General features: G+C 49.3%; 1 protein-coding gene and 1 long non-coding RNA gene across 4 annotated transcripts in view; one reads left to right on the top strand and one right to left on the bottom strand.

The window, feature by feature from the left end:
- Positions 1–13,587, top strand: part of LOC149122138 (beta-microseminoprotein-like) — a 449,968-nt gene extending 436,381 nt beyond the window's left edge. For all 3 annotated transcript variants that reach the window (XM_089313687.1, XM_089313686.1, XM_089313688.1), the window contains 3 exons: positions 3,515–3,620; positions 5,614–5,719; positions 13,372–13,587. In XM_089313687.1, coding sequence (XP_089169813.1) covers positions 3,515–3,620; positions 5,614–5,719; positions 13,372–13,501 — 342 coding nt within the window. In that variant the 3' untranslated portion in view covers positions 13,502–13,587. The remainder of the gene's footprint in view (positions 1–3,514; positions 3,621–5,613; positions 5,720–13,371) is intronic.
- The window catches only part of LOC149122137 (uncharacterized), a 320,316-nt gene that overhangs the window by 256,340 nt on the left and 42,584 nt on the right, over positions 1–21,392 (bottom strand). The window lies entirely within an intron of this gene.

Genomic DNA, 21,392 nt, shown 5'->3' with positions numbered 1-21,392 from the left:
CCTGCCCCACAACACCAGCTCCTATCTTATTAATTTGAAAGGCAGAGTGACAGAGAGAAGTGGAGAGACAGAAAGAGCTCTTCCATCCATTGGCTCACTCTCCAAATATCTGCAGCAGGCAAGGCTGGGCCAGGCAAAGCCAGGAGCCTGGAGCTTCATCTAGGTCTACCTATGTGGGTGGCAGGAACCCAGGCACATTAGCAGGGAGGTGGATCAAAAGTGGAGCAGCTGGGATTCAAACCAGCACTCTGATAGAGGATGTCCCAAATAACACCTTAACTTACTGCACCACAGTGCCAGCCCCCAGATCCCTTAGTCCGTGAACTCATGAATGCTCCGCCCACATGACCTAATCACCTCGGGGGGGGGGTCCTACCTGTTAGTGCCTTCCCATCTGGGTTGAATTGTTACAGGAGTTTGGGTGACGGCATTCAAAGCATAGCATGCACGCAAGACAAACTAACTTTTGGGTGGGGCCGGGGAGCGGGCTGTTTCTGAGACACTGTCACCTGGGTAATGCACCCTCTTAGTAAGGTGATCTCGCGTGGGTCACTGTCATTCAGTCTCGTGCATCTCCAGCACCCCCAGGAGTCACATCCTGCAAAGTCTTCATCTCCCTGAGTGCCCCAGGTCCTGCCACCACCAGCCCCGCCCACTTGCCAGGTGCTTTTCTGAATCATCCCTGGTTCTGAACCAGCTCTGTTCTTGGGCGAGTGGTGTTTTTCCATTTCCCACTGCTATGGGGAGGAGTCTTTTCTGAAGATCAAGTCTGGGAAGTGAAGAAGTGAAGATTGGCATTGTAAACCGTGTTAAGGAGTTTGATGCACGCTCTCAAATTGCGTGCCCTAACCACTGTTCCAGCGGACTGGCCCTTGTGCCTCTCACATCTCACCCATGCGTCTGTTTCCCTCCGGGTGTTATAAATTAAATGGTTATTCTCACCATACCATTATGGTTCTATTTTATACACATTTTACATTTGTTTTGTTTTCAGTAAGTTGAACTTTTTCTCGTGCTTGCTCATCATGTTTCATTGTGTCTATGCATGGGTGTGAAACGCCTTTTTTTTTAAAAAAAAAAGATGTATGTATTTATTTGAGATGTGGAGTTACAGTGAGAGAGAGAGACAGAGAGAGAGGTATTCCATCCAGTGAGAGAGAGAGACAGAGAGAGAGGTATTCCATCCACCGGTTCACCCCACAAATGGCTGCAACTGCAGGAACTGGGCAGATCTGAAGCCAGGAGCCAGGAACTTCTTCCAGGTCTCTCACGTGGGTGCAGGGGCCCAAAGATTTGGGCCATCCTCCACTCTTTCCCAGGCCACAGCAGAGAGCTGGATCATAAGAGGAGCAGCTGGGACTCAGACTGGTGCCCATATGCGATGCTGGCACTGCAGGCGGAGCTTAGCCCACTACGCCACAGCACTGGCCCCAAAATGCCATTTTTATACTAAAATGTTTTTCTTTTTCTATGAGATGACAGTCTTCCTGTAATGATACTATTTTCCAAATCTGATATCTTTTTAATTTTATTTATATTTTTGCAATTTTTTACATACTCAAATCTATTTTTTTCATACTGCATATGATAAATATTTGCCAATATTTTCTGTGGTTATTTTATTATCTTGTAAACATTTGAGCCTTGAATCCTTTTCAAGCTTCTTACATTGTGGCAACTAAAGTAAGAAACTTGTTTCTTCCCCACACAGTGCCTCACTTGTTCTAAAACCATTTAATGAATCATTACTCTCCTCAAAGACCATGCTTATTTTATAACAAACTTTCATACAGATTTATGAGTACTTTCTGAGTTCTCTATTTGGTTATGTATATTTGCACTTCTATTCTTTTTAATTTATTTTATTTTTTATTTTTATTATTTTTTAAGATTTATTTATTTATTTGAAAGGCAGAGTTACAGAGAGGCAGATGGGGAGAGAGAGAGAGAGAGAGAGAGAGAGAGAGAGGTCTTCCATCTGCTTGTTCACTTCCCAGATGGCTGCAACAGCTGGAGCTAGGCCAATCTGAAGCCAGGAGCTTCTTCCAGGTCTCCCACGTGGGTGCAGGGGCCCAAGTTGGGCTCAAGGACTTGGGCCATCTTCTACTGCTTTCTCAGGCCGTAGCAGAGAGCTGGATTGGAAGTGGGGCAGCTGGCACTCAAATTGGCCCCCATATGGGATGCCAGCACTGCAGGCGGTGGCTTTACCTGCTATGCCACAGAGCCAGCCACAGGCTAACAACTTTTAAGTGTCACAGGTTTTAAGGATTCTGCAGAAACAACAACAACAAAAAAAAAAAAAAAAAAAAAAAAGAAGAAGAAAAAACCCTGTAGTTTAGAACACACAGAAGTTTGTGCATTTTAGTTAATGTACTTTGTAACCTAAGTTATTGCAGGATAATTCTGTCATGTATCCTGTTTGTATTTGTTGGTGTAGTTCTCATGACAGACTACACACATTTTTGTCAATCTGTACTTTTTTCAAATATTGAAAACCTTATTTTTTAATTCTTTGCATTTTTCAATTACAGAAAAGCACTTCAAGTTTTTTATTTGTGAACATTACATATAAAGCCTTTAAAACACATAACTTCAGTGCAAAAAGAGAAAGTACAAGGTGGGAGTTGTGGCACAAGAGGATTCAACTGTGGATTACCAGGCCAGTGTCCTGTGTCCAGTGCTGGCTCGGGTCCAGGCTGCTCTGCTTCTGACCCAGCTTCCTGCTAACGCTCCTGGGAAGGCAGTGGAAGGTGTCTCAGGTACTTGGGCTCCTGCCACCTATATGGGAGACCCAGGTGGAGTTCCTGGCTCCTGGCTTCAGCCTGGCCCAGCCCCTGCTGTTGGGGCCGTGTGAGGAGTGAACCAGCAGATGGAAGGTCTCTCCCTCTCTCTCTCTCTCTCTCTCTCTCTGTCACTCTGCCTTTCAAATAAATATTCTTAAGTACTCTCACCCCATCTTTGTTTTTAGAAGATTCCTGGGGATTATCATTTTAAAGTTAGTTTGTGCAGTTTATCTAGGAAAGATGACAAGCGTAACCTGATCCTTCTCCTTGTCCTTGATTTCAGCCTAGATCGGTTGGTCTGTTCATATGGTCGGCAGCGATGCCTTTGTCATCTAGAAAATGAAAAAAATCATCTGATCCTCATGCTCACAGCTTTGCTTGCACCTGTCTTTCCTCTGGGACCCCCAGCTGACCCAGCTAGCCCAAGAAAGCCCCAGCCAGAGTCTCTTCCCCTTTATCTCTTCCTGAAACTCTTCCACCCCTTCTCTCTTGCAGATTCTTGCTAAAAACGACCCTACCCAGAAAGGCTTCCCCGACCGCTCTGTGATAAGTAGCACATGGGCATCATAGCTCCAGGACCTTGAACTCACAACTCAGTCTTTCTTTGGCTCATGCTCTGCACTTGCACAGGTCTTGCTCCATGAGGGTGGCAGCTCCATCTTTGCACACCTGCCAGGACCCAACCCTCTGGGTTCATTCATGCTCCGTCTTCACTCCTCTTCATGTTACAGAACACTCTGCTGGGCAGCCTTGTGGTCTTCGCCAGCCTCTTGGTGTTGTGCAACACGCAGTGCTATGTCGAACTCTACGACAAGAACCCGGAGGATCCCCCTGATGGTGAGTCCCCATTCTCCAGCGTTGATTATGTCACTGCAGCCTGGGAGATGTGACCTGTGCACTGGTGCTGAACACCTTTGAATCTGCATAAGAAAGAAGGTCAGGGCAAATATAGAGATGGTGTCAAAAGGATTCCAACTTAACCCTAGCTAGGTGAGAGTTGACTTTTTTCTTCTTTTGAAACTTACCAGCACTCAAGTCCCATCCAATCTAAAACCAGGTAGGCAAATGAGAATCACTGGGGTGTGAGCTGCACATTAAAAGCTCCTTGATGGGGTGAGCATTTGGCTTAATAGTTACACTGTGGCTTGGGACCCTGTATCCCATACTAAAGTGCCTGGGTTCAAGTCCCAGCTCTGCTACCAATTCTAGCTTCCTGCTGTTGTGCGTCCTGGGAGGCAGCAGATGACGGCTCAATTCATTGGGTCCTTGCAGCTCATGTGGGAGACCTGGATGGAGTTCTGGGCTCCCAGCTTTGGCCCTGGGCCACACCAAGGTTGCTGTGGGCATTTAGGGAGTGAATCAGCAGATGGGAGCACCATATGTTGCTCAAAAATAAAATAGAATAAAAGCTCCTTATTTGACTATGAAGTGGGGCACAGCCCTGGGTCAGTGGCTCTGCAGGCAGATGTGGGAGTCTGCATGTCTCATGCCACCCCAGGTGATGTTGCAACTGGTCCTTCCAGGACACTGGGACCACATGGATGCAAAGCAGAGGATTGTACACTTGGTTAAACATTTGAATTCTTGGGGAGTTTGTTTTTTTTTTTTAAGATTTATTTATTTTATTTGAAAGAGTTACACAGAGAGGAAAGGCAGAGAGAGAGAGAGAGAGAGAGAGAGAGAGAGAGAGAGAGAGAGAGAATCTTCCATCTGCTGGTTCACTTCCCCAATGGCTAAACTGGCTGGAGTTGGGCTGATCCAAAGTCAGGAGCCAGGAGCTTCTTCCAGGTCTCCCACGTGGGTGCAGGGGCCCAGGGACTTGGGTCATCTTCCACTGCTTTCCCTGGCCACAGCAGAGAGCTGGATTGGAAGGGGAGCAGCTGGGACTCAGACTGTGCCCATATGGGATACCGGCGCTTCAGGCCAGGGCATTAACCCGCTGCACCACAGCGCCAGCCCCGGGGAGTTTCTTAAACATGTGGTGGCCTGAGCTTCACACCCAGAGACTCTGATTTCCTTGCTCTGGGGTGGGTCCCAGATGTAAATTTTTTTATTTCAAATTTTCCATTATCTATTTTGTTTATTTGATAGGAAATGGAACAGGGAGAGAAAGAGACGGAGACAATGAGCTTCCAAACCCTGACTGGTCCACTCCTGAGATAGCCCAAATGCCCACCTCCAAGTGTTCAATTTTAAAAAAATTATCTTATGTATTTTAAAGGCAGAGTTACAGAAAGAGAGGAAGGGACAGAGAGAAAGTATGAGAGTGGGGAGAGAGAGATGTTCCACCCACTGGTTTACTTCTCTGAGTTTCCCCATGTTGAGTGCCAGGGGCCCAACTAACTGAGCCATCTTCCACTGCTTCCCCAAGCACATTAGGAGGGCACTGGGTAGGAAGTAGAGCAGCTGGGACTCAAAGTGGCACCCATGTGGGATGCCGGCCTCTCACAGGTCCCTGTAGGTGGCTTTGAAGTGCCCAGTATGTGTCACATGTTCACCCAGGGTTAGGGACCGCCGATGAAAAACATAGGGAGGTGCTGTGCTGAGGTATTTCTGCAGAGAGAAGCCAGCAGGAGAGAACTTGGTCCCACAGAGCCCCATGCTTGTCCTAGCTGTCTGATTAAAGAGGAGGGCTTTATATCTCCAAATGTCTGTCCGGAAATAAAACCTGCAGGGATTCAAGCTTTGTGACAAAACGTCACCAACGGCAGGTTCTGCATGGCAGCACCTTTCCCGGACACCATGGTCACACGGCAGGGGGCTGGCCTTCCTGTCCTCATGTGCCCTGCTCCCGCCAATGCTCCTGATGACGTCGCTTGTGTTGTCTTAGAATGCAGGGACCTTGATGGAGTCACACACAAGCTGAACGTGGAGTGGAAGACTGAGAACTGTTACACATGTAATTGTGATGAGACTGGAATTCATTGCTGCAACACGTGAGTCACGCGGGTAGTGACGGAGAGAGGAACAGCACTGCTCCTTCTTTGAAAACCGTGTTATTTTGGGGCATCCTTGTTTGTTTTAAATAGGCTTTTTTATAGGCATTTTTAAAGAGCCTCTTAGATTCCCAGCAAAATTGAGCAGAGCTAGAGCGATTTCTCATACACCTCTGCCCCCATACATGCACTGTCTCCCTGTTAGCAGTGTCTTCCACCAGCGGTGCATTGGTTACTGACTGACCTCACATGGACTCATCCTTGTCACCCAGTGGCCACAGTTCACATTCACTCTTGATGTGGTGGTGGGGGTTGAGGGATGGAAGTCATTTTCAGTCCTATTTCTTTTATTCTTTATGTAATTACACACACACACACACACACACACAGAGAGAGAGAGAAACAGAGAGAGAGAGACAGAGAGAGAGATCTCCCATGTGTCAGTTCACTCCCTAAATGCCTTCCTGCCAAGACTGGGTCAGGGAGCCAGGAACTGAATCCAGGTCTGCCAGACTCCCATGTGGGTGGCGGGGACCCAAGGACTTGAGCTCTCACTTGCTGTTTCCCGGAGTGTGTATTAGCAAGAAGCTGAAATCTTGAACTGGGACCCCAACCCAGGGACTCCAACATGGAATGCAGGCAATCCCAGGGGTATCTTAACCACTAGGCTGAATGCCCACTCCTCTCTTCCTTCTTTGGCTTGTGGTGGAATACGTAGCACATTAAACGTACCGTTTCAGCCATTTGTAAGTATACACTTCAGTGGCGTTAAATAAATTCATTGTGGCTGCCACCCCCCCGCCATGCCCTTCATCCTGAAGAACTGGGATTCTGCACCCAGTCAACACTGCCCTCGCAGGGGCTGGTGCTGTGCTGCAGCGGGTTAACACCCTGACCTGAAGCGCTGGCATCCCATATAGGCGCAAGTTCTAGTTCGGGCTGCTCCTCTTACAATCCAGCTCTCTGCTATGGCCTGGGAGAGCAGTAGAAGATGGCCCAAGTCCTAGGGGCCCTGCACCCGTGTGGGAGACCTGGAGGAGGATCCTGGCTCCTGGCTTCAGATTGGCGCAACTCCGGTGGTTGTGGCCGGCCATCTGGGGAGTGAACCAGTGGATGGAAGATCTTTCTCTCTCTCTCTACCTCTCTGTAACTCTGTCTTTCAAATAAATAAAATAAATCTTAAATTTAAAAAAAAACACTGCCCTTGGGGCTTGGCAAACACCATCTGTCTCTATGAATTTGACTGTTCCAGGCTCCACATGTAAGTGGAATCATGCATGTGTTTGTCCTCTTGAGACTGGCTTCTTCACAGAGTGTGGTGTCCTCCGAATTCACCCATGTTGTGGCCGGTATCAGAATTTCCTTCCTATTTGAAGGTGGACTAACACTTCATTCTGCACATTTTGCTTAGCCATTCGTCTGCTGGTGTACACTTGGCTGCTTCAGTTTTATTTCCTTTATGTTGCTTTTGGAACTTGGTCAACGCCTTCTCTTTAAAAAGTATCTGTTTTATTTATTTGAGAGACAGGTAGAGCGAGCTGCCGCCTGCTGGCTCACTTCCCAGATGTCTGCTACGTCTGGGATTAGGCCAACAGATGCTGGGAGTGGGAACCAATCCTTGTTGGTGGCAAGGCTCAGCCACTTGAGCCACCGCTGCTGTCTCCCAGGGTGTCCATTCTCGGGAAGCTGGAATTGAGAGCAGAGCTGCCTTCAACCCACTACTCAAATGTGCGATGCGGCCACTCAGCCAGCAGCTTAGCCTCTAAGCCCCCAAATGCCCACCCCAGTTTCCTTATTCTTTGTTTAAAAGATTTATTTATTGGGGCTGACACTGTGGTGTAGGAGGTTAAGTCTACACCTGCCATGCTGGCATTCCATATGAGCGCCAGTTCAAGTCCCAGCTATTACACTTCTGTTCCAGCTTCCTGCTAATGGCCAGGGAAAGTAGTGGAGGATGACCCACGTGCTTGGACCCCTGCACGCACATGAGAGACCTGAATGAAGCTCCTGGTTCCTAGCTTTGGATTGGCCCAGCTCCAGCCCTTGCGGCCATTTGGGGAGTGAACCAATGGATGGAAGATCTCTCTGTCTCTCCCTGTAACTCTGCCTCTCAAATAAATAAATATTTTTAAAAATATTTATTAAAATATAAAATACATAATACATAATTTATATTATCATATTTATTTATTTGAGAGGCAGAGTTACAGAAAGGAGGGAAGAGAGAGAGAAAGAGAGAGAATCATCCCTTGGTTCACTCCCCAAATGATTACAATATCAAGGGCTGGGCCAGGCCAAAACCAGGTGTCTGGAACTTCATCTGGGTCTCCCAAGCACTCAGGTCATCTTCTGCTGCTTTCCTAGGCCATTAGCAGAGAGCTGGATGGGAAGAGGAACAGCCGGAACTTGAACCAGATGCCCATATGCAGGTGTCACTTCTCCCTGCTGCAGCACAGCGCTGGCCACAGTATCATTAGCCTTAAATCTCTGTATCCAGAGGGGTTCTTGGAGACAGGAAAGCCTATGCAGTGGTCGATGTTATTGGAGAAGCTGGCCCAGCCATCGGTGCAGCCTTGGCCTTGGCCACTAGGAGGAGCAGGCGGTGCTGGATGTGAGGTGTAAGGAATGAGGGCGCAGTGTGTGTACCTTGTGCTGTCAACCCTATGTTGTGCTGCTGGGAGTTCTACCCACGTCAGCTCAAAGGTCATGCAAATGTGTTCTGCTGGGGTGCTGTGGACACCAAAGTCTAGACTGGGGAGGAGACAACACAAAATACCCACAGGTCTGTCCACACCAGCCACCCTACTCCTAGCCCCCTGCCCTAATCCATCTGCCATCCACATCAGCTCTGGCCTATGGTGTTTCACAAGCACGTAAGTGGCCTTGACGGGAGCACGTGTGTAAAGCAGCTTTCCCACGCTTGCTGGTCACAGAGTCCTCTGGGAGGCCAGGTGAAATGCAGATTCCTGGGCCCTACCCCAGAGCCATGGAACCTGAATTTTCTAAAAAATATTTTTATTTATTTATTTGAGAGGTGGAGTTACAGACAGAGAGAAGGAGAGACAGAATGAAAGGTTTTCCATCCGCTGGTTCACTCCCCAGATGGCCACAATGGCCAGGATTGGGCAGATCTGAAACCAGGAGCCAGGAGCTTCTTCCAGGTCTCCCACATGGGTGCAGGGGTCCAAGTGCCACCTTCTTTTGCTTTCCCAGGCATATTAGCAGGGAGCTGGATCAGAAGTGGAGCAGCAGGGACTTGAACTGACGTCCATATGGGATGCTGGCGCCACAGGCAGAGGTTTAGGCTACTATGCTGCAGCACCAGCCCAGGAACCTGCATTTTAACCAGGGCTTCCAAGAATCTGATGACAACTCCAGGGAGTAGGGGAGTGATCTTCTGACCCAAACCAGAACACTTGAATCTCATTGAAGTTCGCGTGGCTGGCAAGTGCCACTCACATTTGTGAAGCAGGTGCCAATGCTAAGTACGTACTGGAACAAAAGGCATATGGAACCGGGCCTCCAGCTGGCTGCCCGCCCAGAGCAGGCTCCCAGGCATCTACTGGCTGGGGCACTGTGTGTTCCATTTGAATCTTGATGTTGTGGCCCAGAACCTTGAATTCGCCCTTGTGTCGAGGGTCAGCAGGACCCTGGTGTGCCTGGCTGGGTTAAGGGCTGGTGAACTGTGCCTTACTCCCACCGAGGGCACCTCTGTGGTGGCATCCCCATCCCATCAGTGCTGTATCATCACGTCCCATCCATGGGACCCTCTTCTAAGGTTCCCATGGACCCCAAGTAGAAAGCAACCAGGGCTGCCCCAGGCAGTGAGGTGGGAGGAGCCTCGATGCAGGAGTCTCAGTGAGCTTACTCAGCTCTGGCTTGTTGCATGCATTTGGGAAGTGAACCAGCAGGTGGAATCGCTCCCTCCCCCCATATCTCTGCCTCTCAAAAGATAAAAATCCATTTGCTCAGCAAACACGTCAGGCCTTCTCTGTGTCAGTTCTGAGCGCCCTGAGCCTGGAATGGCAACTAGCACGTGGTTGGGGTGAGGGTACCCTCTCCCTCTCTGCTGCTATGTTGCCTGTCCACAGGAAGTATGCTCACTTCTCTCTGCTGCTCAGAATCAACCCCTTCCCTGGAATTGCTCCATTGCTTACCAAGTTCGTTTTTCTCATGAACTCCTCTCTCTCCCTCTCCTGACCAGAGCAAAATACAGATTTTGATTAAACTTTCTTTGGGAGAATTTCCTGGATCCTTGCACCTTACTTGAGACACAGGTAGATTTCCAAGTGGCAGTAGCAGTGGAGCCTGGGGCTGGAGGCCCAGGCAGAGGCTGCCCCCATCAGGGGGTGGGAGATCTCCTGGCCTCCCCACCTCCCAGCCCCTGCTCTCTGACCGCAGTGAAGGAGTGAGCTGTGGAGGCAAAGGCCCAAGGTCATCCAGCCCCCAGCGCTGAGACACCCCTAATGTTCCAGTTTTCCCTTCTCATTCTCTCTTTAGCTGTTTCAGCTACAGAATTGGGTCAGATTTAAATGAAAATATGCATCCAGTAATATGCCCTTTGCCCTGCAACTTGTACCTGCACACAGACAACAGAATTACACAATTTAATTTCTACTAAAAACTTGTAAAAAAAAAATCTCACCTAGGGGCCAGCATTGAGATGCAGCAGGTTAAACTGCTACTTGGGACACCCACATTTCATACTGGAGTGTTGTTTCCAGTCCTGGCTGCTCTAGTTCCAGTACACTTGGGAGAGAGCAGATAACAGAGCAAGTGCTTGGGGTCCTGACTCCCATGTGAGAGACCCAAATGGAGTTCCAGGCCCCTGGCTTTGGCCTGGCCCAGATCTGGCTGTGGGGGCATCTGGGGCAGTGAATCAGCAGATGGAACCTCTCTCTCTGTGTTGCTCTGCCTTTCAAGTAGATGAAAACCAACAGACTTTTAAAAAAATAAGAATATCTCTTGAACAACAACCACTTTCCTTTTTAATGTTTTGTATTGTGGTAAAAATCTATATGACCAAACATTTACCAGTTTCACTGCTTCAAAGTGTACAATTCAGGGCGGTGAAGTTCATGCACAGCCAGAGGCACCCATCACCGCCATTTCTAGAACTTTCCAGGGACTCCAAACCTAAACTCCCCATGTATGGAGTCCTACCTCCCCCTCCTCCTCCCCCAGTCCCTGAGAACAACTAATCTACTGTCTCTGTGGATGTGCCTAGTGTAGATCTTTCTTGGAAATGGAATTTCACAACGTTTATCTTTGTGCACTCTGTGTATTTCACTCAGCAGCACGTTTGCAGAGTTCATCCGTGTTGCAGCCTCTTTCAGTAATCCCTTCCTTTTGGAGCCTGAAAAATATTTTGTGTTATAGGAATAACCTATTTTACTTCTGTTTCTGTGCTGACGGACCTGTGGGTTATCTGCACCTCTTGGCTATAGTGTGTGCTACTCTACAGTATGGTTGAGTCCCTGCTGTCAGTTCTTTGGGGGCGTATACCTGGGGTGGAGTGGCTGGGTCTCATAGTGTGTATTTTCTTTTTAACTCTTTGAGAAACTGCCCATCTGTTTTCCACAGTGGTCACGACATTCACATTCCATCCTGTAAGCAACCATATTTTTTAACTTAAAATATTGTTGGATTCAATTTTATCAGTAAGCATTCTTTTAAAAAAGTTATTTATGTATTTGAAAGGCAGTTACAGAGAGAAAGGGAGAGAGAGAGCAAGAGAGATCTTCCATCCAGTGGTTCACTCCCCAAATGGCCACAGCAGCCAGGCTGGGCCAGACCAAAGCCAGGAGCCCGGAGCTTCTTTCAGCTCTCGGGCCATCTTCCACTGCTTTCCCAAGTGCATTAGAAGGAAGCTGGATTGGAAGTGGAGCAGCCAGGACTTTGAACTGGTGCCCACATGGGATACTGGCATCACAGGTAGTGGTTTAACCCTCTACACCACAACACTGGTGCCCAAACAACCATTTTTAACATTAAAAGTTTCAGTAATAATTTCCCAAGTTTTCAGTATAAAACATAGTAATTACAGCACTATTGGAAAGTATAGGAATAAAATATATTTATAATCACACACAACAATTAGTATCTTATCCTGATTTCCTTCTAACTCCTTTTTTTGTTTTGTTTTAAATATTTATTTATCTGAAAGGCAGAGTTATAGAGATGGAGAGAGAGGAGGGAGAGGAGAAAGAGAGAGAGAGAGAGGCCAACCATCCACTGGTTCACTCCCCAGATGTCCACAACAGCCAGAGCTGTGCTGATCCGGAGCCAGGAGCTTCCTCCAGGTCTCTCACGTGGGTGCAGGGGCCCAAGGACTTGGCATCTTCTACTACTTTCCAAGGCCACAGCAGAGAGCTGGATCAGAAGCAAGCATCGAGGCCGCCTGGCTTCAGATCAGCATGGTGTGCCAGCCACAGCACACCGGCCGCAGTGGCATTGCAGGGTGAACCAACAGAAAAGGAAGACCTTTCTGTCTCTCTCTCTCACTGTCCACTCTGCCTGTCAAGAAAAAAAAAAAAAAAAGAAGAAGAAGAAGAAGTAGAGCATCCAGGACTCAAACCGGCACCCATATGGGATGCCGGCCCTGCAGGTGGTGGCTTTACCTGCTATGTCACAGCGCCAGCCCCCCAACTCCTTTCTACACTTTTTGTTTTTTACATGACAGATACCAAACTCTAGGTTGCAATTGTGTAGTCTGGGTTTTCCACTCAATAGTCTAGCATTAACACTCACGCACCTCATCAAAACTCTTGCAAACATTCAAGCTAGTCATTCATTAGTCTTCAAACAGATTCAGTGCTGAACCCCAGCGCTGAAGTCAAGTCTCGAGCATTTGCTTCCACTCGCGTGCAGCATGAGCCAGCAGGAGATTGGTGTGCGAGTGCCCTGACACCACTGGCCCAGAGGGAGCGCCATCCTCAGGTGTCTTGGGAGGAGTCAGGCAGTTGAGATAGAAGAAAGACCCTGGCTTTGTTGGTGGCCAGTTGAAAGGAAAGTGAGGGTCATCTTTTGTCACAGAGGGTGGTGGGGAGCGGCTGTGTGTATGCACCTTTTGGGCAGAGACAGTTTAAATTTAGGGTTTACGCATGAGCTTCAAGGGACCAATGGGCCCCCAAATTATTTGCCCCACTGAATGTGGGGGTGAATATTCTGAGGGAGATGGTCCCCAGTCTTCAACTCCTTCCTGGGCCCCATGACCCCAGCCTGGAGTGGCTCTCTTTGCTCCTGTGGGTTGAGATGGCTCCTCTTCTAACTTCCTTCCTGCCAAGCTTGGGACAACCTGACCACTTCCTGAACAGGAACACCAGGGACAGCCAGGCTGGAGCCACCTGCCTGGCCCCAGAGCAGCCCAGGCCTGCCTCTGGGGCTATCAGAACTCCTGGCCATGCTGGGCAGGCCAGACGGACTGCGCGATGGATGGCAGGGATGGTTTGTATGACTGCAGAATGGGCAGGTGCAGGTGCCCCGGGGGCCACGCTGTGGGGCTGACAGCAAAGGGTGCCATCCCATTGATGATGGCGGTTGCAAGGTGGGAGGAGAGGATCCACTGCAGTGTGGCCCTGGCTGGGCTGGGGTGGGGGTAGCATGGGGGAGTCTTTTCCTGTCTAACAGGGCTTGGTTTTTCTCGATGACAGTGCTGCCATCCCCGGAGGTTTTGATACCACAAAGTGCAAGACGATCTTCCACAAGGACACTTGCAGCTACTCCGTGGTGGAGCTGGAGAACCCGGACAAGGAATGTCCAGTCAGCTCGTGGATCCTGTGAAGAGCTAGTGGGCCCAGGTCCTCCCGCGGGCCCGGACAGCCCGATGTACAGCCCTGCTTATCAGTAAAGCATGTGTGGAGCAATCACTCGGCTGTGTATGCATTGATTGCGCATTTTAAAGCATGTGAACTGAAGAGAAGAAAAGTGGAATAAAGGTTATGCCCATGTGCCCGCACGCAGCGTCCCCTGTCCCAGCGCCGGGGCACCCCTGTGGTTTCTGCCTGCAGCCTGCTCTCTGCTGGGCAATGAACACAGTCTATGCATCTTTGTGATGAGATGGATCCTTTCCCTGTTTGGGGGTGTTTGTGTTTTTCCTCCCTTCCCCTTCATGGGTGAGGGGCCTCTCTCTCTGCTGTGGCTCCCCACAGGCTGCAGTGGTTGCCTGAGGATAGAACAGGTCAGAGCAAGGCAGCCGGGAGAAGTGTCCAAGACCTGGTGCAGCACAGGGTTGAAGAGGCCAAGGCTGAGAGGGCGTGGCCTGAGGGAGCCAGGGCTGATGGGTTGTGGCCTGGGGGAGCCTGGGCTGAGGACCTGGCCTGGGGCAGCCAGGGCTGAAGGGGTGTGGCCTAGGAGCAGCGGGGGCTGAGGGGCACAGCCTGGGGAGTGAGGGCTGAAGGGCGTGGCCTGGGGCAGCCAGCTCCCCTCGCAGACCACTGAAAACAGTGACTTAACAACGCACTGTCAACTTCTGTTCAGCTGGGCCAGGCGGTGAAGGGGCACTGGCTGGGTGTACGTGACAGGTCATCAACAAGCCACTGGCCATCGGCCTCACAGCGTGTGGGCAGCTGATAAAGAACATTCTCTCCCCTCTGGCCCGGCCCCATCTGCAAACAGGCCGCGTGGACGTGCTGAGCAGTGCAGCCGGGCCCCTCGGCGTCTTTGTCCACTCTAGATAGTGACTTCGGTTATGTCCAAGCCTCCCTACAACTCCGCGCCTGCATCACGGGCACAGCCGTGGGCCTCTGGAACATTCCCCTACTGAGCCCCTCTCCACAGCTCCCCTTCTGTATCCCTGCCGGTGCCTCCGCCACTTTCTACTCGGGCTGCCTTGCCCCTTGTAGGAGCCGCCCTTGAGTGGGACCCATAAAACCCCTTTTGGGGGCCATTATTGTGGTGCGCCGGTTCGAGTCCCAGAGGCTCCACTTCCTATCCAGCTCTCTGCTATGTCCTGGGGAAGCAGTAGAAGATGATCCAAGTCCTTGGGCCCCTGCACCTACTAGGGAGACCCAGAAGCTCCAGGCTCCTGGCTTCAGCCTGGCCCAGCCTTAGCCATTGAAGCCATTTGGGTAGTGAACCCGCAGGTGGCAGACCTCTCTCTCTCTCTCTCTCTCTCTCTCTCTCTCTCTCTCTCCGTAACTCTGCCTTTCAAATACATGAATTAATTGTTTTAAAGTTCCTTTTACGATCTTCCACTTGGCTGGGAAAAGTGGAAGCAGTTGTCAGTGAGTGTGGAGCCCCCTTAGGCATCTGGCTACACACACACTCAGAATCCCAACGTGGTAACGCGACCCTGGGAAGCTGGTGTGAGGAGGCACCACAAGGCAGGCAGGGTGTGTAAGATGGCCCTTAGGGAGCAGCTAAGTGCGCCTTGGGAGCAGTTCCAGAGGGTTGGAATCTGGGTTGACATTAGCTATTTACCCTATGCCCTTATAACAATGGGAAGAGGTTTCACTTGAGTCTTTCCAGAGATCGCTCCTCAGCCTGTGTGTATACCGGCCCGAAGTGTCAAACCCTGGACCCCAGTCTCCAAAGGCAGACTCTCTAACAGCCAACCTCAGTACCTTTCCCTAAACAAGCCACCCATGAAGAGACAAGGAAGAGGCCTGCCTCCTCCCAACATCGGGTGACATGGAGGACCTCAAGGGTCTGGTGGACCAAGCCCAACGCCTGACCCTGACCCCTAGTCCAATGGGCCCGCTGCTGGTGGTGCTGATCTGTGCAGCCCTGATGTTAAACTCAGGCCGCCGGTGACCAGGCTGGGTTCCAGGATGGGCCCAGTGATTTGGCTTTCTGTCCGGGCACACAGTAACTGGACTGGACCCTGGGACCAGCCCTTCAAGGATGCAGTCAGGCAGCTGGTAGAGCGGACTAAGAGGACCCTTCGACTGATCATCGCTCTGTTATACCCATTGTCGCTGCGGTAGCTGGTGCGGCTGTTGCCATCATTTCCCTCGTCCAAAGTGTTCAAACAGCTGACTGGTGAACAACGTCACTCAGCTAACGGCCACTCCCCTGTTTACCCAAAACCAAGCCACCAGTCAGATCAAAACAGCGATCCTGGCCTTGGAACAGGGGTTGGATTCACATCAGAAACAGATTGAACTGCTTTGGCAGACCATGCACCCCCAGTGTGACGTTGGCTTCACAGATGGTTCTGTCTCCAGCGTGCCTGTCTTAGACTGGGAAACTTGGTCCCATACCTTGTCAGCCTGTATTGGGGCTCTTGGATGGGCAGTTTTCTCAGGCGCTCTTCAGTTTAACCCAACAAATTCTAAAGCTTGACGCTACTCACATTTCTGCCCTGGTAGTCACCACCTTTACATAGAGCCTGGGTGATAACTGGTGGGGACCCATGAAGTTTTGCTTACATCCCAACATGATTATTGCAGAAGGGGGCAATAAAAAAGTCTCAAGAAAGTGCAATTTCTTGTTTTTTTTTTCATTTGTAATGTTTTTAATGAAGATTTATTTTATTTTATTTGAAAGACAGAGCTACAGAGAGGGGGAGAGAGAGATATTCCATCCACTGGTTCACTCCCATATGGCCACAGTGGCCTGATCTGGGCCCAAGCCCAGAGCTGCTACCGGGTCTTGTATGCTGGTGCAGGGGCCCAAGCACTTGGACCATCCTCCAGATGGCTTTCCCAGGCACATTGGCAGGGAGCTGGCTCAGAAGTGGAGCAGCTGGCTGTGCTTTAACTGCTTTGCCACAATGCTGGCCCCAATTTACAATTCCTTTTACTGAAGATTTGTACAAACTGCCTAGTGTAGGTTGTTGCATGAAAGAAAACCAAATTGACAGTTAGTATTTCGAGTTTACTAAGTCCTACATTGATTCTGACCAACTTGGCCTTTTACCAGTAAGTTGGATGCCAGGAAAAGAAGTACAGATTGGAGATCTTGGTGGGGGGGGTGCTGGTGGGGAAGGAACAGACAACAAAGAGTGTGAGAGCTGGAAGGTGGAGCTACAGATGACCTAGTCCAAGCCTTCATTCCACAGTGCCGATACTGGATCGTGGGCTCCTGCACCTGTCCTAACCACTTGGCACTGGTAAATGGCAATGGTTCTTTTCTCTGAGCCTATCATGGTGCTCAGTGGCCCTTGTTAGAGTTATCCAAGGCAGAAGGTTCTGATACTTTGTGAGTTATTGAGGAGTGTGAATGTGGACTGAGGATCTTCAGGGAAGTTACTCCATTAGAACGTTCATTTTAAGATGGAGTGTTGGCAACTGAAAATTTATTAATACAGTACAGGAAGACCACACCGGTCTTGGGTACAGAACCTGGGACTAGACATTGGGAGCCTTAGTTCAAAGCCCCAATGTTACCCGTGGCAGCTCTGGCCCTTTAGAACGGTCAGTTAAGCTGTGTGGGCCTTTGTGGCTTCATTTACAAAATGAGGGTGCTTCAATCAACCGATACTCAGGTTTTCAACTTCAAATTATGGTGTGTGTGGGTCACAGGTGGTTAGAGATCTTTGGAAATTTTTTGGTTAAACCATATGATAATAAATTAGCTTGCTTTGTGGTTAATTGCTCAATTTTGGTTCCATGATGTTTGAACTTCGGAATTGTATTCATGCAAACCATAGTATAAGTATGGTATATGTTGTTTATAGAACTCCTCTTTGAGGAGATATTAGGTCCTGTTTGAGGGTGTGTGTTTTTCTCTCCCTCTTTTTTTTTTTTTTTTTTGACAGAGTTCTCTCTCCCTCCTTTTAACAACCACCCCCTGCCCCACACTTAAACAATGATCATGGATCTAGAGGCAGGGAAGTTTTAGAAAGCACTAAACTTTCTAATTGCTTCTAAAAAAATAAACATTTAAGACAACCCTCACTTCGAGGTGGTAGGCAGTAGTTTGGATTATTATTTTTTAAAGATTTACTTATTTATTTGAAAGTCAGAGTTACATAGAGAAGGAGAGGCAAAGAGAGGGAGGTCTTCCACCTGCTGGTTCACTCCCCAGTTGACTGCAATGTCTGGAGCTGTGCTGATCTGGAGCCAGGAGCCAGGAGCTTCTTATAGGTCTCCCACATGAGTGCAGAGGCTCAAGGACTTGGGCCATCTTCTACTGCTTTCCCAGGCCACAGCAGAGCACTGGAACAGAAGTGGAGCATCTGGGACTTGAACAGGTGCCCACAAGGGATGCTGGCACTGCAGGTAGCAGCTTTACCCACTGTGCCACAGCGCTGGCCCTGAATAGGTTGGATTATAAATGTGAAGATAAGTAGAACTTTGAGTAAGTTTTTATTAATTTGAGTTTTTTAGATACAATTTGGTCCAATTTTACAGGTAGCAGAACTGGCAAAAGTATGTATGCTTGGGTTATATTAGAGTATTTTGACTATTGAGTTTTTTATTGTTAAGTGGAAGATTGAATAAAAAGCTGATATTTATCAAAGCACCACCTCTTCCCCATAAGTGTGTGAGTCTATATTAATATCCTCACTGAACGGATTCGGAAGTTAGGATCAACAGGAGCAAATGGTGGTCCAAAGTCAGAGCTCTGAGTAAGTAGTGACTAAAGGACGCTAACTCATGGCTTTCTCGTTGCAGACCCCCTGACCTCCTGCCCCCAGTTTCTGTGCTGTGTTTTATACTCCTGAGGGGGAAATTCCAAGCCACCGTCGTTGACCCAAACCCTCAGTGTTCAGAGGCTGGGCAAAGTGCTCCTAGATGGGGAGTGGCTCTCGTCACCCTCGCTGCAGCCCTCTGTGGCCGCCGCTGTGTCAAAGTCACTGGAGGCCGTTGTTTTTGACCAGTCTCCAGCACTAGGCCACAACAGACGAGGCCAAAAATCAACACGTAGTCATCCCTGCTAAAGTTCCATGTTCTCAGGCTGAAAGGAAGTTGCTTGGCCTGCCAAGAAATGAGAGTTAGGGAGCATCCAAATGGACCAGGTTTCTTTGGTACAGTAGTGAAGTTCCCTCTGCTTGAATCCTTAGACCAGAGAGGTAGCCTGAAATAGTCTGGTGTTAACTAACCATTGTTTTCTTGCTGGCGTTGCGCTCTTGCCTTTTCTACAAAGAAAGTAACTTGGAAATGATCAGTCTTTTTGTTCTTTTCTGTTTGCTGTCTTCAGCCTTTCCCAGCCCATAAAACCAACCTCTTCTGCTCAGCCCATCAGAGAGCTTCCACTTTATGTGATGGAGTGGTGCCTAAATCTAATTAAGGTCTTCAGATGGCTCTAATTTGGTCCTTTGGCACTACTCTTGTCTCCATTGTTCAGAAGAAGTTGAGGTCCAGAGAGGTTAATTGACTGGCTCAGGGAGTCTCGAGCTTGCAGACGTAGACAGAACTCAGGCTTATCAGACTCCAGAGTGGTCTCCTGACCACCAGGCCTGCCATGCTGGCTGTGAGCCTGCCACACACAGTCACGTGAACCAGTTCCTTGAGAGAGGGACTCAGCTGCAGCTCATTGTCCCGGGAGTTTTTCTGTGTGATGGGGTTCTTGCCTCCAGCTCTGAAGGCTTCCTCCTCATCACAGGACAGGAGGGCCAGCCTCTACACACAGCTCTGGTCTCAGGAGCTGGGCTATAGAAGTGGAGCCCTCTTTGCTCCGCAAGGAAGGAGGAGGAAGCCAAGAACCACGGAGACCCAAGCAGACGGGACTGGCCGTGAAGAAACACTGAATGGATTCCAGAGACCCTTATTCTAACAATGTGACTGTTTTGAAGGCTAGCACTCATTCCAGCTTAAAAATGTTTGCTAACTCTGTGGAAACAACAGTTGGGTAACTTTAATCTCATCCTACATTCTGTCCATAGCTGATAAGGGAGAAAGCCAGTGTGTGTGCCCTGTTCTACCCTTCCCAGTGTGGAGTGGAGTTCCTGTGATTGAATGGAGAGGGCTTCTTTGGGGACCTGGAAATGCATAGGCACTGTATGCCTGTTTGGCTCCATACTACAGCTCTGGGGTTCTTTTTTTTTTTATTTTTTTTTTATTTTTTTTTTATTTTTGACAGGCAGAGTGGACAGTGAGAGAGAGAGACAGAGAGAGAGGTCTTCCTTTGCCGTTCGTTCACCCTCCAATGGCCGCCGCGGTAGGCGCGCTGCGGCCGGCGCACCGCGCTGATCCGATGGCAGGAGCCAGGAGCCAGGTGCTTTTCCTGGTCTCCCATGGGGTGCAGGGCCCAAGCACCTGGGCCATCCTCCACCGCACTCCCTGGCCACAGCAGAGGGCTGGCCTGGAAGAGGGGCAACCGGGACAGAATCCGGCGCCCCGACCGGGACTAGAACCCGGTGTGCCGGCGCCGCTAGGCGGAGGATTAGCCTAGTGAGCCGCGGCGCCGGCCTGGGGTTCTTTTTTTAAGATTTATTTATTTCCTTGAAGGTCAGCATTACACACACACACAGGTCTTCCACCTGCTGGTTCACTCCCCAGTTGGACACAGTGGCCGGAGCTGTGCCGTTACAAAGCCAGGAGCCTCTTCTGGGTCTCCCACGCACGTGCAGGGAAGGACCTGGGCCACCTTCCACTGCTTTCCCAGGCCATAGCAGAGAGCTGGATCAGAAGTGGAGCAGCTGGGACTAGAACCGGCACCTATATGGGTTGCCGGCACTGCCGGCGGCAGCTTTCCCACTACACCACAGCACCGGCCCCATGTGTTGGGTTTCTTGACATTGTGAAGCAGCACTCAGATTTTGTTGGTTAAATGTTGCATCTGTCAGCCTTTGTGGCATTCCACATAGATGCTGAAGACCCAAGAAAGGGAAATCTGTCATAGATGAAGAAGGTTGGCTCACACGTTTGACCCATGCTTAGACATAGCTTGCATGGCTGATGCGAGTGCAGAGGAAGCAGCTTGCCCTAAGGAGGTGACCCTCGTGCTGCACCTCGGAGGCTGCCTCTCACCTGTGTTGTGCGGGTGGTGATCAGACTCCCTGTAGTGTGTGCCCAGTGCACACCCATGGGACACCTCTGCTTAAAACAGGTGCTGACAATGTGAAAAAGGAAGCTGTCGAGTCACCCAGCTGGTGTGGGTGGTCTGGGGTTGGAAAACATTTCCACAGGGCTTCCAGCAGAGCCGATTAGGGAACCCTGTCCTCGATAGACCTTCTGAGCAAACAAGCTGAGGGCACAGAACTCAGGAGGGGGAGTTACAAAGTGTCCTGAGTCTACATTTCTTGGTGTCTGTGGGAGCTCCCCAGTTCCTGGTTTTGAATGTTTCGCTGAGGCAATGGTTGGTTTTAGTTACTTGATCAAATATAAGTTGGCTGTAAATGTTTGGATTGATTTCTGGTGTTTCTATTCTGTTCCATGGGTCTATCCATCTGTTTCTGTACCAGTACCATGCTGTTTTGATTATAACTGCCCTGTAGTATGTCCTGAAATCTGGTATTGTGATGCTTCTGGCTTTGTTTTTGTTGTACAAGATTGCTTTAGTTATTTTAGGTCTCCTGTGTCTCCATATGAATTTCCAGCACCATTTTTTCCATATCTGAGAAGAATGTCTTTGGTATTTTGATTGGTATCACATTGAATCTATAAATTGCTTTTGGGAGAATGGACATTTTGATGATATTGATTCTTCGAATCCATGAGCATGAAGATTTTTCCATTTTTTGGTATCCTCTTCTATTTCTTTCTTTAACATTTTGTAATTCTCATCGGAGAGATCTTTAACATCCTTGGTTAAGTTTATGCCAAGGTATTGGATTGTTTTTGTG

The sequence above is a fragment of the Oryctolagus cuniculus genome, chromosome 15 (assembly GCF_051225735.1).
Source record: "Oryctolagus cuniculus isolate XC-2025 breed Fujian yellow rabbit chromosome 15, ASM5122573v1, whole genome shotgun sequence".
Classification (NCBI taxonomy): Eukaryota; Metazoa; Chordata; class Mammalia; order Lagomorpha; family Leporidae; genus Oryctolagus; species Oryctolagus cuniculus.
Note: the sequence above shows the minus strand (reverse complement) of the source record. Positions and strands in the feature narration are given on the sequence as shown.